This window comes from Ceratina calcarata, unplaced genomic scaffold (genome assembly GCF_001652005.2).
Source record: "Ceratina calcarata isolate Rehan_Ccalc_2016 unplaced genomic scaffold, ASM165200v1 scaffold284, whole genome shotgun sequence".
In the NCBI taxonomy this organism is placed as follows: Eukaryota; Metazoa; Arthropoda; class Insecta; order Hymenoptera; family Apidae; genus Ceratina; species Ceratina calcarata.
The window spans coordinates 31,084-48,567 of record NW_017150726.1 but is presented as its reverse complement, the minus strand read 5'-3'; the positions used below and the strand labels follow the sequence as shown (position 1 = coordinate 48,567).

General features: G+C 40.6%; 2 protein-coding genes and 1 long non-coding RNA gene across 3 annotated transcripts in view; 1 reads left to right on the top strand and 2 right to left on the bottom strand.

Moving 5' to 3' along the window:
• Window positions 1-2,436, bottom strand: part of LOC113464173 (facilitated trehalose transporter Tret1-2 homolog) — a 14,609-nt gene extending 12,173 nt beyond the window's left edge. Inside the window, exon 1 of the mRNA XM_026812480.1 lies at window positions 986-2,436. The gene's annotated coding sequence lies outside the window, so the exon portion shown is untranslated. The remainder of the gene's footprint in view (window positions 1-985) is intronic.
• Window positions 1-17,484, bottom strand: part of GluRIB (Glutamate receptor IB) — a 107,235-nt gene that overhangs the window by 59,446 nt on the left and 30,305 nt on the right. Inside the window, exons 2-3 of the mRNA XM_018022320.2 lie at window positions 7,760-7,887; window positions 5,710-5,839 (exon numbers count right to left, since the gene is read on the bottom strand). Of these exons, the coding sequence (XP_017877809.2) occupies window positions 5,710-5,839; window positions 7,760-7,887 (258 nt within the window). The remainder of the gene's footprint in view (window positions 1-5,709; window positions 5,840-7,759; window positions 7,888-17,484) is intronic.
• On the top strand, window positions 5,846-7,700 carry LOC113464174 (uncharacterized). Its single transcript, XR_003389014.1, has 3 exons — window positions 5,846-5,991; window positions 6,130-6,349; window positions 6,419-7,700. It is a non-coding gene; the product is annotated as an uncharacterized LOC113464174 (long non-coding RNA).

Here is a 17,484-nt window from a genome sequence, read left to right as displayed (position 1 = left end):
AATGATCTGAGATATGAGGCTTAAATAAACGAAATATTTCAAATCAATTTGCAAATATTTTATCGACGCATTTTTGTAAACTAAAGTCACTTTGAATAAACTTTGTAAAATTTGATAATCTCTATATAAAATAAATGATTAACGTCATTTATATTTTATAACTCATAGTATAAAATTTCCTCTTTATTAAATACCTATTAAATTCTGGATGAAAATACACGACATCGATGTTGCATTCAGGGTAATGAGAAGCCCCGAGCTATTGAATCGGAGTTTCTTTAAACAGTTACCCCAAGGGTAATAAAAAAAAAAAGGGAAAAAGGGCTCATTCTTTTCAATTTGTTTAGCAATGAAACAGAAGAAAAAAGGACAATAATCCGGTAAAATGCACCCAAACGACTGTACACATTGAGCTTCAATATTTTCATTTACAACAAGGCATAAAATAAACGTTGCATAAGGTTTGTATAAACACCGCCGGATTCGATTCATCGACAAATAATTAAATGCCTTTCGCACAATTTCGTAAAACGGAAAATGTAATCGAGTAATACAAGAGAGTGCACGAGCTGTGTTAATCAATTTCTTTTCGTTTCCGTTGCACTTTTATTTATGCACATTTCTCAACAATGCACGGGAGAGATTCAAACAACAGTCGATGACCTCGTTTTTATTTAAACTGGATTAATATTTTTTCCCATTATGCTCGAACTACCTCCTACCATTCGATTGGTCGTTATTTAATACCAGTACAGGAGTTGATTAAGAAAAATATTTACGCAAAATCCGTTTGTGAACCTGTACACAGATAATCATGGAACCGGGCACTAATTAAACGCCTACGCGCATCAAACAGTTGCATTGATAAATATGAAACTGGCATCCAAAAACTTTTCATCGTTGAATAAAACCGAGTAAATAAAATGAAAAGACCATATACCATATAATATGAAATAATCATGTACGAATACGTTTATGTATATACCCAAAATGTGATTTTCCGTAGATAAAGCAACCCAATCTTGATGGTTTTTCAAAACGATCACATCAAATGAATCGAATACTGTCTTTTGAACAATACTTGTCCCTGCACTTCACTTGGATATTAATTCCAACAAGTCTTGAAAGATTTTATCCGGTGTTTGATAACTTTTGCGTAAGACACGGCTACACATGTACTGTTCTTACTCTTTCTGATCCTTGCCGAACGGCTTCCAATCCTGCCTTCGACGCAAATAAAACGAATAGAACGGGCGACCGGGTCTGACCGAGGAGTCACTAACTCGATGGCCTTGAATTTCTGACAGTTCCACCGCGATAATCGCTCGCTTAATAAGCCATGCACCGTGTACCTGAACTAGTTGCGAATGAATTTACTTTCGACGAAACTGCAGGTTAAAGTTTAAACATAGAATGTCTGAAAATCCGGTAGGAAAGTTCAAAAACAACCTGACCTTGGGATAAAATACTCGCTAACGAGGAAAGGTAAGGCATGGGGGATTCCCAGTAGGTCTGGAAGCGAATAAGAAGAAACAGAGTTCTCCATTCTAAACTGGCCAAACAGGAATGCAACTCTGTTCAGTGCGAGATTTATCCTCCCATTGCTTTCTCATGATTAAAAAGAAGTGAACGACCTATACGCTGGTAATTCAACTATTAAGTATGATTGACAAAGAATATGTTACAAATTAATAAATTACTATGATTATATGTATTTTTTATTATGGCGATAATTTAGTTCAATATAATTTTTTAGTCATTGTTGTTTACTGTACACCTGTAGGAGAAGTGCATGTCATAGAACTAGTGAACTAGAATGCGTCCCTGAATAATCAGAAGTCTCGTGTGAATGGTATATTATTGAAGTAATTTATTGAATCGTTATAATGAATACGCGATTCGTATCTGGCTGATATGAAAGGCACATTTTTTTTTAGATTGTTAATTGCACATTGGAATAAGTAAATATCTATGATTCTAATTAATACAGTACATTTCAAATTCAGGGACTACCAGTAGTGCAATCAATTGCAAATTTTTCATCGCTATTCAAATGTTCTAAAGCTATGATCGGTTCATTATTATTCAAGTAAAATTGAATATAGTATATTTATATTATATTCTGCGTGAATAAATGATCTGATTTTTCTTCATCCTAAGTGCATATTTTCTCCCAAATTCCTATCGCTATTCTAATACTATTCTGGCGCTAATCGACGAAGATTGCATGGCATAACTTTATACGGGGTGGAAGGGCAACCTGTAAGGACCGTTGAAGATGCAGATAACCAGCGATACGGAGATAGTTGGCCACGAAGACGTTGGGCGACCCCTAAAGTACATTTGCATTTGCATTCGGTAATTAAACTACGTCGAGTTTGCGATACCCCCGTTCTTATCGTTCGTTCGTTCATCGAAGAAGAGCAATTGCTCGGAATCCTAAATAGCCTTGCACCAGGGACGGACGGGGGCACGTGACCGAGTTATAATGAAACGGAAACTGGCAAGGCACGAAACAGTCACGAGGCGGCTGGTGATTAATCGTTTCGGTCGGACGACCGTTCCGCCAGCTTCATTAAGTAATTAAATTCTCGCCCTCCCCCTCCCCCCCCCCATCTCTTAACGTTTCGATCGCCGAATCAGATTAGAGCCACCGATTCCTTTCACAGAGCTCGGCTATAGCCGAGAAATTTTGGCGAATAATGGCGTATTACGAGTGTTGGTAATTCGTGAGAATTGACGTGAGCTCCTGCGAACGAGTAGTATAATCTGCAAGTCAAAACAGCTGTTTCTTTAACGATACTTCGTAAGAGTTTCTTGCATCGTGGAATATGTTCGAGCAAGAGAACGTCTGTTGCTATACTTATATGAAAATCGGATTTATAATTACAGTTTAAATGTATTAGTGAGATCATTAGAAAAAGTGGTTAACAGTTTGCTTTGCAGTGATCATTTTATGCAGGAATTTATGTGGCGATGTCTCTGCCTAATGTATGTAATTAATAATAATTCAAGGTATGTCTTTACTGAGCAATTTGATTGATGGATGTAAGTATACAATACAGGTAGTACATAAAGAAGTTCTATATGGGAACGGGTGATGATTGATGCTGTATGAAGCTGAGAATTAATTTGTAGATGCAAAACGATAATATGTATGTGCTGACAAAGTGCTATCCATGTAAATGTTCAAAGATGAATCTCTCAGTCTCTCAGATTTAAAGGAGATTGTAGAAAGCAGACACTATTTATTGCATAATTGATATTGCCTGATAAGTAATATACTTCAGTGTTATATATTGTGATTGTTTAAAGACTGAAGCAATGATATCGCATAGTTTGAGAATATGTATCAAATATTTTATTACAACATTCAATACTTTCAGTATAGTTAGCAGGTAATAGAATGCGAAATACAAGTGTGTTGGGTTACCAAGCAATTAACTTCACTTAGGCTCAATTTATGAACCTGCTAACCTGTTTGATGACGCACATTCGAATACCGGCGAAATCGTGAAACTTTCATAGTGACGTCAAGAACGGTCGCAAAAATGATCGGGTGCGTCACTAGAGAGAGATCGTTGCGAAAATTCTACTCAGAGTAAAATCTTTCGGTACGCGCGATCTAAATGATCGTCGGCTTACGCAAATGGCGAAAGTAAGAGGTAAAACGTCGCTCGGCGACCTTCGCGGCCAAATTATTTCCTCAAACCTTCGAACGTTAAACGCTGGAACACAATTGAATTGCAAACATAACGAGAAACGATTCCGTGAAAACTGCGGTTTCAGCGTTCTGCACAATGCGTATGCATAGTATTGCATTGTGTTCTGAGCTCTCCTTACTACATATTTTCACGTCGCAGGTATTTATATGAATTTCTGTCTTTTCTTGTGTACGAAGGATTTCAAGTGACATTGAAATAAATTCAATTGTCTGATATGTATTTGAACAAGAAGTGTCCCTGAAATTACTTCATCATACCGAGTATAAAACATGGAATATGTCACATCGAGTATGAATAGTACAAAAATGTTTTATTACTGTGTCACATTTTCAATTGTTTTAAACCAGAAATTATTATAATACTAAAAGGAGAAACTTATTCTGGTAGAGTTAATTATGGCCAAAGTGAGAACCTTGATAAATATAATCTCAGACCGTTTCTATTCAAAAGTTATTCTCTCATTAGATATGGAAGTTCGCAATTAGGATTCAATGTCATCTGTGAATTCTTGCGCCGCTTCGGCACCTGCACTCCGTTTTATGTGCGTGGAAATACCAAATCGCATAAACGGTGAGAAATGCCAGAGATAATTCCGCGTTCTGCTTCTGGTTGCGCGTCGGGATTCAATGTCGTTCATATTTTCGTTTGCATACTGAATTACATTGGAGATGAAAAATCCTACGTTTACGGATTACTGGACCGCGACGATGGTATGAAATGAAAATTAACGCGGTTCCGCAATTAACTGTGCAAATGTGTTCCACTCCTGCACGATGGATTGACCTTGAATATTCGTTTTACGATTCTAATAAGCATTTTTTTTGTTCCGTTCATGCGTGATTTATTCAATTGGCGACGCTTGAATTATGGAATACAGGAAGTAATCAATTTTCTTTTTATGACTTTGTACAATGTAGTTGATTCAAGTTGTACAAGGCTTTGATAATTTCCCCCCCCCATTAATTTTAATGTCATTAAGGCTGAAAATAAAACTTTGATAATACTACAACATTTTAAGCAAATATATTTCTCGCAGGCATTTAGCATTCATTACTTCCTTCAATAAAAAATTAGAATTCTGTGACTGTCGGATGGACACACAAACGGAGTTTCTAACTGAAAATAAAACACTTGGACATACTATTATAATCAGACAAAAAGGTGTTTGACGCATGGAAAGAAAAAGTTTGACCTGTTCTTGACGGAATACAAACTTCGACCGGAAACTTTGATTAATCCACAGAGCATATTCTCAAACTCGTTGCTAGTTGGAAATTGAGTATAACTCTTTGTATGTACACTATACCGAGCCTTCTCTGTAGGAAAACTCTTACTCTAGCTGCGGCGAAACAAAACCTTCATCTCCTCGCGTTCATCGACAATAAACCAACTTTCCATATATCTAAGAATTTGAAAACACTCCGTCTCAATATACATATGTATGCAACCCAAACGCTGTTCAAGTATTCAGTTTTTCTCTTTCGGCGTAGAACTTGCATCGAGAACTTCAAAAAGCCATTCGAACCATTTGAATTCAAATTCCCGTTCGTTATATCTGAATTCCGAAACACTCGGACTTCGTTTACTCTCGCAGCTACTCGGTTCGAACATACGAAACACCGTTTACCGAAGCGCGTTCAAAAACCGGCGCATAATAGAAGAAAGGAAGGGCGAGGAGTAGGTTTGCAAGCGAGAAATTCCCGGTCTCTTACCGGAGCTATTACCATTCCACGATTACTACATATGCAGAGGCGTGCTGCGCCAGCAAACGTGGCCGATTTTCCGCGATATCGCGATATCCCGTCGTGGTCACCGGGGACCGAGAGTGGATCCTTAGCGGGCGTAATAAAAACTTGGGAAATGCCAGCGCAGTGCGCGGGGAGACGACGGGTACAGAAAGGGGATGCACCGTCCGAAGGCTCGAGAGCTCGGGGAGCCGCGTTGTAAAATGAGAAATGCATGAGGCGAGAGGTCGCCGACTTACCGTCGTGGGAGTCGTAGAGGTAGATGATTTTCTTCCAGCCGTAGTATCGCACGGTGTCGATGATGGCGCGATGATAATCCGGACGCATGCTTATGGCGAAATCCAAGAGACCGGAGGACGGCGTGAGAACCTGGAACACGTAACCGCAGGTAAGTGACGCACGTAGAAGCTTGCGGTTTTCAGATTTTATTTCGCAGCCCCGAAAACAGGCAGAGGCTCGCTCGAGGAAATGTTTAAATGGTGTCGCACCGCAGTAGAGGAGCGGCCGGAAATGCGACTGAGGTAAGTATAATCGTAAATATTTATAACGCTGCTGCGGAAGGTTGGACGGTTGAAAGCGACGCGATATTGCGCTGTTTCGCGAGTTCTTGTCTCCTGGTGGGAAAGTAACGGGTTGATTTAAGCGAATTGCCTTTTCAGCCGAGGCTACCAACGTTTGTTTCGTATTCATGGATCGGCGGCGAGCCATTTTCATAAATCTTCCCGCGAAATTTGAATCGAAAGGGACGGAATTAGAGGGAGCAGCCAGATGAAGGGAAAAAGAATGAATGCATGCAGGAATAAATGAACGCGTGTGCTGCTGAATTAATCACTTTTCGACAAGAAGGACAGAGAAAAAGAGACACAGGAAAGATAAATGGTACGACCAGACGCGTAATATTTACTTGCTACAGTTTCTACAGCTCAATAATTGTCTACGCTTTACTAGAAATGTATAGGAGAGGAAGAGAATCAGGAAAAGGAAGAAGGTCGCTCTTCATGAGGAACCAAGGCAAAATAGCGTCGTAACCGGAAGAGATTCAGTGGAAATTGAAAAAGATATCCTCTTATAAATGGTCGATCCCTGTGAACCGTAATTGACCAGCCCTATAGCGACCGTAGGGAAGAGAGGCAGACGGAAAGGAAAAAATGGGTGTGGGTGGAGGCTTCGAATTAGCATTACCACGCGATTAGCATTTAAACGACATGAACGTTCGTTACGCGTGCCCGTGGCAACGTGCTCGTGCGTACTTACCGCGCGCGTACACGAACGAAACACGAACCGGATAAAAACGCACACTTACGTATATCCGGCGCAGCGGACGGGATATACGAGACCCGCCATTCATCCAATATGGACGTACGATATCAGTTTTGCAAGTGGCGCTACACCGATAAATGCACCCACCGCGCCGTTTGCAATTCGACGGGGCGAATAAATTCTCGACCGGTCCCGATTCATTTCGACATTCAAATTGTAATATGTTTGTATACGCCCCATACATATTTATGCATCTACGGGTAGACCGTGGCCGATATGGGCACCCAGCGCGCAGTTGCCAATAGGCTGCCCGTTGAGTGTTGGTTAAAACCTGTCGGCGTATTGCTAATTGTCGACATGCATTGTCCGCTGGAAATCTTCCATCGATCCTCGTTTGCATTTCTCCATTGCACGTGAGGGAATGTGCGTACGTGTGATGAGGAAAATATCGAGGAATAAATAAGAAGGAGAAGCGAAACTGGTTTGTCGTGTGGCTGGATCCGCTATAAGGATAAAACTGGTATGATTATAATTGAGGATAGTGAGACGTGCGTACGTACGTATGACGTAGTTACTCATTCGAATTGATTATAACTCTTTAGTCACTTTGCTTTTTATACACATATTACGTAATTGAAAAGAGTATAAAAATAAATAATAATTCCACGAATCAATAATCAATTAATTTCGAATTCAGCCATAATCCGATACGTAATCATTTTCGTGAGTCATTGCAAATCCCTCACGAGAGAACTATCATTCTCAATGGAAGTCTCGATCAAATTACGTCGCACAAAGAAAACTGTTCGGCGAAAAATACTGCAGGACGCGTAAGCTCGTATTAATTTTTTTTAATCGGAGCTTTGGAAAGACGATAAAAATAAGCATCGAAGGACGGTTAAGCGAAGAAAACGAGATGTATAATGGGGGATAAGGGGGGGGATAAAAATAGACGTCGCAGATTTTCCCTCCTCGGGGATAATGTTATAAGTTTTAATATAGCCCGGCCAGCGTAAGCGTGTTATTTACCTTCTCGGGAAACCAGGGCGTCACAAAAGGCATCTGGAACGTGTTGCTGTAAGAATGAAGGGTGTCGAACGAGTCCGGGCTCACCGCGCCCAACATAGAGTACACCCCTCGGCTGAATTGACTGCAGACTGTAACAAACGAATAAGGGATTCATTAAACATTTCTGCAGGTTCACATTAAATCGATATGCCATTTACATTGTTCTTAATTAATTCATATAAAATTAATTCATTGTAAAACGAAAATAGTATCATTTCAATGATCAAATTAATTACGTGTGAAACAATTTTGTTATAACATAAATATATAAATGGTTTTCGCTTGAACGTTTAACTTCATAAAGGTTACATTAATGCATGTTATTAATATAACGTGTTCTTCAGTTAATTAGTTATCGTAATTATCGGTAACTGACAAATAACTAGATTTCTAACAACGCACGGTTTCCACGGAGAGTATAATAAACTTAATTACAGTTCATATTATCGGATCGTTGTCGCGGACAGGTTGACATGATTGGCAAGTAAGTTAGAGGAACACGACGTTTCGCCAATTATTGTAAAAAAAATATTCACTGACAGGCGCAGGCATGCATTGCCGTCGAATAAATGAAGCGAATTTCGCAGCGAGAATCACGCGACAAAATTCGCATCGGCATTTCACGCGTAATTTCATTCGCAGTCGCCGCTCCACGGCTCTCGCCGCCTCTGCCCGTGTGTAATACCCATTCAAAAGTGTCAAAGCATAGCCAGAAGTCCAATAACTCTGTTTTTCATTATCGCTGCACGAACAAAGTGACGGGTATCTCGTCTGGCACGTGGCTATCGGCTCCGATTTTGTTACCCCGTCGCGCGCGCACTACATAATCAACGCTCGCGAGAACACGCGTGGACCGCCAATAGGATTTGTTATTGATTAGAACAGAAGAATTGTACTGCTAGGAATAGAATTCATAGAATGCAGCTGCAATTATTCGACTCTTCGTTTTTCTTTCATGCCTTTTATTTAATCCCTTGAAAATGACGTGTTTATTATGATCGTAAAATGAATTTACTGCGTGCGCGCTTCTGAGCGACATGTGCGCTGATTCGTTACTAGAATTCCCACTTATTGCTGCACTTTATAATCTCGAACCGTACGACGCTTTTCACGTCCTTTGATACCATCAATTACTAACCCTTCTATACCCTTAATTTGGAAATTCAACTTCACTCCCATCGCAGAGCCCTTGCGAGCTCTCGTGTGCTTGGAACAAGTGTACTCTCCCGCTCTCCCCTCCCTTCACGCGCTCCAGTTGTAAAACGTGCACGGAATCCGGCTTCGACTCCTAGGAGGTCTGTGTTTTTCAGCAACGGGTCCGCGCATATGTAAAGTCGATAATAGGTCGGCCATTTGCCGAGCCTTCCCGATCGTGCAACCCTCTCGCGTACTTGATGCAACCACGCCGCGGCGTGCATGCAACACGCGGCATCGCGTATCGATTGGAGGAGGGCTCCCTTAGCGAATGGCTATCCTCTATACTACACGACAGTATTAAATCGACTTGAGGAGCTAATAAATGTGAACGAAGAACTCTGGTTAGCCAAAACGAAACCATCGTTTCTCTTACAAGTATTGACGTTCCATTTAGACCCGAACCAACTGCTACGTTTATAAAACGGTAGTTGAATTTTAATTCTCAGATTTTAACAACTTGTACCTGTACTATTCTCTGTTTTTTCCCCTGACTATTAATTGCAAAATCGCCTCAGTGAATTCTTGATAATTTCTTACCCGAACTTTTACATTAAACGAACTTGAGAAGAGTGTATTAAAATTCGAATTGGGTGCAACCAAAGCTCAGAAGCCACGGACGCTAATAAACGGTAAACCTGGGAGTCGAAGAAACGGGCCCATGAATTGGCAGTAAAGTGGCGCGACGAGGTGAAGGCAGTTCAAGAAGAAGACCTCGCAGACAGGAGAGTCATTCGCCGTGAAGCCGTAAATAAAGAGGCGCAAAAACAGCGGGAGGGAGACCGCAACGGGAATCTTGATGCCGTCGGTATAGAGTTGGTGGGAAAAAGTCGTGGAAGGGCAATAGAGGAGGTGAAAGTCGGCGAATTCGAGGGAGGCAACGGGGCCCCGTGGAATTAATAATGATGAAAGAGCGAAGGGACAGAGTCGAGCGTGCCGCGACCGTATACGTCACGATCCCCCATTATGCTTATGAATATAAATGCACCCTTGGGGGTGGCCGCAATAAATGCCGACCGCAGCGGCGGTGGATCTCGGAATTCTGCTGGAAACGTACACGCGGCGGCAGCGGCGGCGTGACGTGGCGCGGTGCTCTACTCGTGGAACAACGAAAATAAAAGGCGTCGCTGCGCCGCCGGCCAGTTTTTCCTCCTTTCTCTCTAACCCCTTTACCCTCTGCCGCGCCTCCTCGTCATTCGCCAACGCCCTCCTCCGGTGCTCTCTGTACCCCCTGGCGCACCACACCGCATCCCTCACCCACCCTTGTCGTTCCCGTCCCTTTAGCTTTTTTCCACGGCCGCGACCGCGAATAGTACCGCGTAGCGGCCGGCATAAAAGAATAATTAAAATAAAGTAGGCTCCCCGTGTAATTCTGCCGAAATTGTAGCTGGCTACAATAACGATAACAACGAAAATGGTTAATAAGGGTGCATGCTCCGGCTGAGAGACCGCCCGCGCTTCTGGCTAATTACACGGCAGAAAAAATATTGCTTCGTGTAAAGGGTGGCTCGTGGCATTTTCGTGAGGGATGCTTTTTTCTTATTCAAGGTTTTGTTCGATTCGAGCACTCCTCTGTCACTTGTTTTAGCATTTCTAATTTTATAAAATTATATTTTTAATATAAATCATAATTAATGCCAATACGTAATAATAAATAATAATATAAAATTTCTGTCTTCTTTGCTGATTGTCTTCTTTGTTGATTATAAAATTATATTTTTAATATAAATCATAATTAATGCCAATACGTAATAATAAATAATAATATAAAATTTCTGTCTTCTTTGCTGATTACGTTTGCAATGTTGAATGTGTATGATAATCATTTCCTTGTTGTTGCTTTGTATTTTTTCTGTACAATAAGAGAAGATGTACATCGTATTATATTCCTTTACAAGTTTCCACCAAATCACCACTGCACACGGATTCACTCGCAAAAACTATGATAGATATACATTTTTTGTACGTCCATTATAGGGTGCTTCTTGCGGCACCCTGTTTCTTTCACGTGGTCCGTCTTTTCATCCAGTGTATCCGCGTATACAGAGTATACAGATTGGCGAAGTTCCAAGCGTTTGAATCGTTGCCCCACTCGATATCATATCGGCTCCTCCGCGGCCGCTCCTTTTCGCGTTTCCCCGTTGCAAAACTTTTCTCCCCGTTTTATCGCATGTCGCGCACGGTGAATCGATCATCGCACCATTCCACCAAGCATTCCCCAGACTTTGCGATCTGTATTTAGGTCTGTCTTGAATTTAGTTCTCGTCAGTGTCACTTGTCGATCGTTCACTATCGCTTTATCTAATACCGCTTAAATATTCTGTTTGATCCACTGCCGCAATAGTTAATTAAAATGTTTATCAAATAAAAGCTTCTTTATGCTTGCAGTAAAAAATTTGACGATAGGAAAAATGGTAACAAATGTTAATTAAGAAACATCTCTCTTAAATATTATCAATGGCGATACAGTAATTTCAATTGTAATTAGTATGAATCCTTTATAAACCGTAATAAATGATGAGCTACATTACGTGGGAACATAATTACCGTATCATTCTCTTAACAGCAATGAGCAGCCTCGATTATGTGAGCAACTTTAACGTAATAGAGGAACACCTGTTTCTCCGACCGACGAAATACGTGCCCCGAAGTTGCGTCAAGTATGTAGAGGGGTATAAGCTCGCGATAAAGTAGGCGGCAGATGGCCACGGTGCTATCGACTCCGAGTATTGGTTCGAGCAAGTTAACGTCTATTATTATATAGATTACGCTTATTTGCTGGCCTTGGACAGACTAATGATCCCGGCGAAGTTTCCATCTTATGTATATGCATACACGTTCGTGGAAGTGTTGCATCCGTGCAGATGACACTCTTGTTCAGCAGCTAACCGCATGACGCGATGCTCGTTCCTTGTTCCGCGAGCTACGAGGCGTCTTTCGTTCGAATTGACGTCGACAAATGATAATGTTTATAAGGAAAAAAATGTATAATTTATGGATACTTTATGTACATTCGCAAAACTGCATTAAATATAAACAGTGCAATATAATAACGTAAATATGTTACAAGATTATCGTAATGAATAAATTTAAATATTTTCCTTCTGCATTAATATTTAAAGTTTGTCGAATGCCTCTTTTGCATTTTTCTACGTGAAAGAGTTCTTTGAATCATTTGAATGACTTCAGACGAATAATCGATACACGGCGTGTAAAGGGTTCGAACATAAATTCACCTCGCTCGTAGAATTGATTGAAGAATCCGAGCTTAACCTTTAACAAAGATGTTCCAAGTGTCACGACAGTTTTGAGTACACTTATTAATTATTCCAAGAAGTTTTCACTTCTTGTTCTCGTTCCCCTTCGTTTGCCCCTATCTTGCTCGTTCGTTTCAGCGAGGCTGTCCTCGCCCAGCCGCGGGAAAAAAGTTTCCACCGAAGTCCGAACGTAACTCGCGGCGGACCGTCAACGAGAACGGTTCGCTACTCGTCGAGGGAGGAAATTCTTCTGGGTAAGACTCGAATATTGCTAGGCCGGAATTATTTTTTACTCGAAAAGTTTCAAGTGCCGACTGGCCAACGTAATGTAACCAAACTCTTCCGGAGATATCTCGAGTAGCTCGAGTGGACTGAGAAACTCCGACGATTCCCTACGAGCTACTCTACGATAAAAAGTATGATACCTTATTTCACAGCATGGTTTACCTAATTCGATCACGCACACGAGTGTGCAAACAATATACTATAAGGGAAACATTTATGTATGCATATACAATGATACTCGTCCTCAATTTCAAGTAAAATCACGATTCCATTGTATTCCCAGTAATACGAAATGAGAACATAATTCTATTCTTATCACATGATACTAATCTACAAAATAGGCAGTATAATTCGGAAATCGTAGAGAGTAAGCGCGATGTTGATTGCACGTTCCATCCGCGTCTTCGTAGATACTCGAAACCCTAATTTAGAGCCAAGTATATAGGCGTGTATCTGGAATCTCGCATTATATTTAGCAACTAGACAACAAGTAATTCCAACTACGCTTCACGGGCCATTTAAGTTGCTAACTCGTTCTATCACGCGTGTTCCTGCTTGTCCTTTAATAGTCGTCTTGGTCCGTATACGTACAAGTGCGCCGCGTGCACCGGCTGCACGATTCACGATCGCACACGCAGACCCATACACTCCGCCTTATCAGAATTATCAGGCCGTCGTTTCCTGAGATCCCTAGCCTGCCGTGAACTTGCCGCGTACAATAGAGAAAGTTTCGCCGATTTACCGATTATCTCGGGCTTGAGCCAGGCACGGCCGGGCCGTGAGATTTCTCGAAATTCGCCGATGAACGGGAATGTACGCGGGCTAAAGTGAATATCAACGCGACGTAATCGCGCAGGTATATTCTGTTTTCGAAATTCCAACGGCGCAGCGGTTTGGCACTGCAAGTGAGATAGCTGGATAGGACGAAGCACGCGCTTTCGGGTGGAGCTTGGCGGCGCTGAGATTTCCCGGTAGCCGCGAGGTACAAAGTTCAGGTACGATTCTCTCGGGCGGAGTTAATAACATTAACAACAAGTTTGAAGAACCGTGCAAAATTCCCTGGGACTGACAATATTATTGTAATGTAAATGGGAGCGGAATCGTTATTGCGTTTCATGGAACTTCGGAATCGTGTTTAAAAGCGATGTTTAAAGGGTTTTAACAATTATTATTGATAGGCATTGTTGTTAACTTAATAATCTTGGCTGACCAAAAGTTGACTGGAAGCCTGAATTTTTTTATACAAATGAATACGAAAACACTACCCTTGAGTTATTAATCATCTTTTAATAATTAATATCCATAATCGTGCGATGAACTAAAAATCTGCTTCTGTGAAATTTGACTTTATAAGTCTCGAAACTTAGGTGAAGGAAACGAGCGAGCAGAGAGGATCGCGCCGCGAGCGACGTCTTTGGCAAACACGAATTAAAGCTCCCAGCTTGCGATATTTATCTTGAGTCGGATATTATTGCGCGAAAAAATCAAGTGACCGACCATACAGCTTCATTTCCTGGTATGACCGACTATTCCGCAAAAACGTTTCATTTCAGCTAGTGTAACCTGACCCGGTCATTATTCTCTGTTCCCCGTACAACTGCAATTTTGTGATATCATATAAAACAGTAACTATGTTAATTGCATCGTAAAAATGTTATGAAATAATTTAATTGACGTGCTCTAACTTTAGGCTAATGTTTACAATATTTGAAATTTTACAATACAGTCTACATATGTAATGACGTTATTTTCCAGGAATAAGACCAGTTTTCTTGGCAGGAGTCCACGTTTCATTTTCTTCCGTTTTTGTTTTTCACCAGATCCTCTTTTGAGACCTCCTCTTTCATCTTCGTCGCTTGACCGAGCGCGCTGGGAAATCGTATCGCATCAGGATTCAGGGGAATTCGTCGCCGACTTTTGCTTTGGTTGCTTGATCGATAGCAGGAAAGGGAAAAGCAGCCGAGGGATGAACGTCCGTGGTCTTACGTCTTTCCTCTTCGCGACGCGGCCGTGATTAATGATCGTTATAATTCGTACGATTGAGGATGACACGAGACAGTCAGTTGTGAAATACTGAATTATCAGTGTCGCGCGGTAAAGAAGTAAATTGCTGGATTGCATGATTTATAAACTGTCAGATTTTTAATTCGGATAATTAATGTATCGTCCGAAGCAGAAAGCGAGGCTCGTTTAAAAGACTTGTACAATGTGTCTCATACTTTTATGTGTTATACTTGTAATACTTTGTATCGCATTACTACTTGCGTATTTATATAATACAATTGTATAATATGTTCTACGTGTACGTATTTTATATATAAATATTACATTGTATTATTTTTTATTTTACAGAATTATTTTACTATATTTATAAGTCTCGAACAGCTCTTTGAGCATTCTGTGTGTTATGAAATATATTAAAGAACGGTTTAATAAATAACAAAGTTGACCATCAAGTCAATGCAATGCACTGCACAATCGAATCCAAGATTTTAATTTCGAGGGAGATTAATCTTTCGCTTTAACATTCCCTCGCTCCATTCTGATTCTCACTGCGTTTCCCCAAGAGATAGCCGTATCGCGAGTGTTCCTTCTTCCCGTCCGATGCACTTTATCTGCACTTTGATCGGAAAAGTTAGTAGAATGAAAAAAAAAAATGTATACGCGTAGATGACGCGGCAATTTTCCTTGTCCGGCGTTGTTATCGTCTCGTACAGCTATCGTTTTTAACAAACCGCGAAACCATTGGATCGGGAAAGGAACGACGAAGGTGAGAAAAAAGAAAGAAAGAGCTATTGGATTGGCAACGGAAGCCGGCGTTAGCGAGAGAGAAAAGGGACGGCTAGCATCCGCCCTTTTCCCGACTTGTTTTATGGAAGATCACCGGCACGATAAGAAACTGGCTGTGTCTGACAGCTTTCCGATGGTAAAACGACGAAACGGAGATGTTGAGCACCTGGCACGCGAGGAGATGTGTTCTCGAACCAGCCACCTTAGATCGAGCACCGTTACTTAGATCGAGGATCTTCGTCTCTTCGAGACGTCTGCCAGGATTTTCTTTTGCTAAGAATAAAATTAAAAAACAAAAGTCTACCACTGAACGCGATGCCATAATCTAACAATTTGTATATTTCCTCGTTGTACGTAGAAAATTCAACGATTTATTTGATTAAAATGAATTTTAATTGAAATATGAGTTGAATATATCAGTTTTCTGCATTTTCATTCATTTAAAAAATTGAGATACGAAAAAATAATTCACGTATTATAACGTAAAACAGAGACAAGGTGAGAAGTGAATAAACGTAGAGATCTCTACATATGTATAACATAAATTAAATACAATACTATGCAAATTGTCGTCACCGTGATTCACTATTTCATGTTTGTCATTTAAATAACGAGTTTGATCCAATTAAGCCATCCAGGTCATCGAGTCGGGTCTCGGCTTCAATATCCGAAATAGCGGCGGCCTATAAAAGAAACTTAACGAAAGTTGCCTCGAAAGAATCCAAAGGGGAGCTCGCTCAGGGGAGTAAGAATCGGGGGCGCAGTTTATTGGCATTTATTTCGCGTGCACGGTAGTCTGATTAAAATTTGAAACGAGCCGCAATGTTTCTTCCGGCACGTTCACGTTTCATGAATATTCCGAGCGTAATTAAGTTGGCGAATTTCATTCCCGTTCTTCTTACTTTCGCCCTCTCCTAGTGTCCATTCCTTTTATTCCTTAAAATTCTTTCTTGCACGCGGGAAGGGAGAGTCCACGTCACTGATACCCAGCTTTCACGAGCGAACGTAATCTGCCACTGAACGACCGAAGCTTTCGTTGCGTTATCGCGTAATTGAAATAGCAGCGGCACCATTAATGTGGTCCCGTTGTGGAAATGTAATTCCTACAAGTATCCCAGATGCATCCGGCATGAAGCTACTTTATTAAAGGCGTATTGCCCGTACAGATCTAATTTCAATATTGCTTTTTCTATTATCACTTTCCAATGTCCTTCATATTCCGCCTGCGACTACCTGCTTGTCTTTTTATCTTTCAATCCTGAACAATAAGATCGTGAATTCTTTTTTATAAAAAATTATCAATACAAATTTTTCAATCATGCAATTCAATATCGTTCCTCCTGCGAATTTTTGCTTTGAAGGATTAAATCTGTATCCTTGATATTAAATACAGAAAGTTATGAATACACGATAATACAGATAACTCACTGAAATACGTAGTAAATATTTTACGTGTCAAAAAGAAACGATGAAAATAGCTGTGTTCCACCGTATCATGCATTCGAATCAAATAAAAGGTTATATTCGTTTCCAGCTCACTTACAGTGTTCTGTAGCTGTGAAAATTAATTTCGAAACGCATTTCGATATGAATGTTTGATGTTCCAATCGTGCAACGTAAACAATATTTCGATGCAGTTCCATCGAAAAGCCCTTTTCACGATTTAATCACATGTCGAGTGGTTTGATTTATCGAATCGTATTTTGCTCTGCAAACATTAAAAAAAAAAAAGAGAGAGGGAGGCTTTCTAGGAGCATATGCGTATACCGACTCGAGCGGGAAAAGTTGCAGGGAAATCCGTCGTCAACCGGTGGTAAACAGGTACTCCAACTTCAAATGTTTGTTACTCGAGCACCCGGGGATGCTGTGCCGAAGTTTGAAAAAGTTAGATTAATTACGTAACCGTGTGGCAATATCACGGCATCGTAGATCATGTTTCCGTTCGAATTAACGGATTGTACGCGGTCGCCGCGTGTAACGAACAAAAATAATGACTTGCTTTGTCGGTGAGCGTAAAAATATCGACATTTTCTTCCCTGAATTTAATGTTTAATGAACAAAACGTCGAATTTCGCTTGCACTTATTAAAATAGATATAATTTAATTAATGATTGATACAATTATGAAAATTTCAAGCAATCAGCTTCTAAATTTTGATTT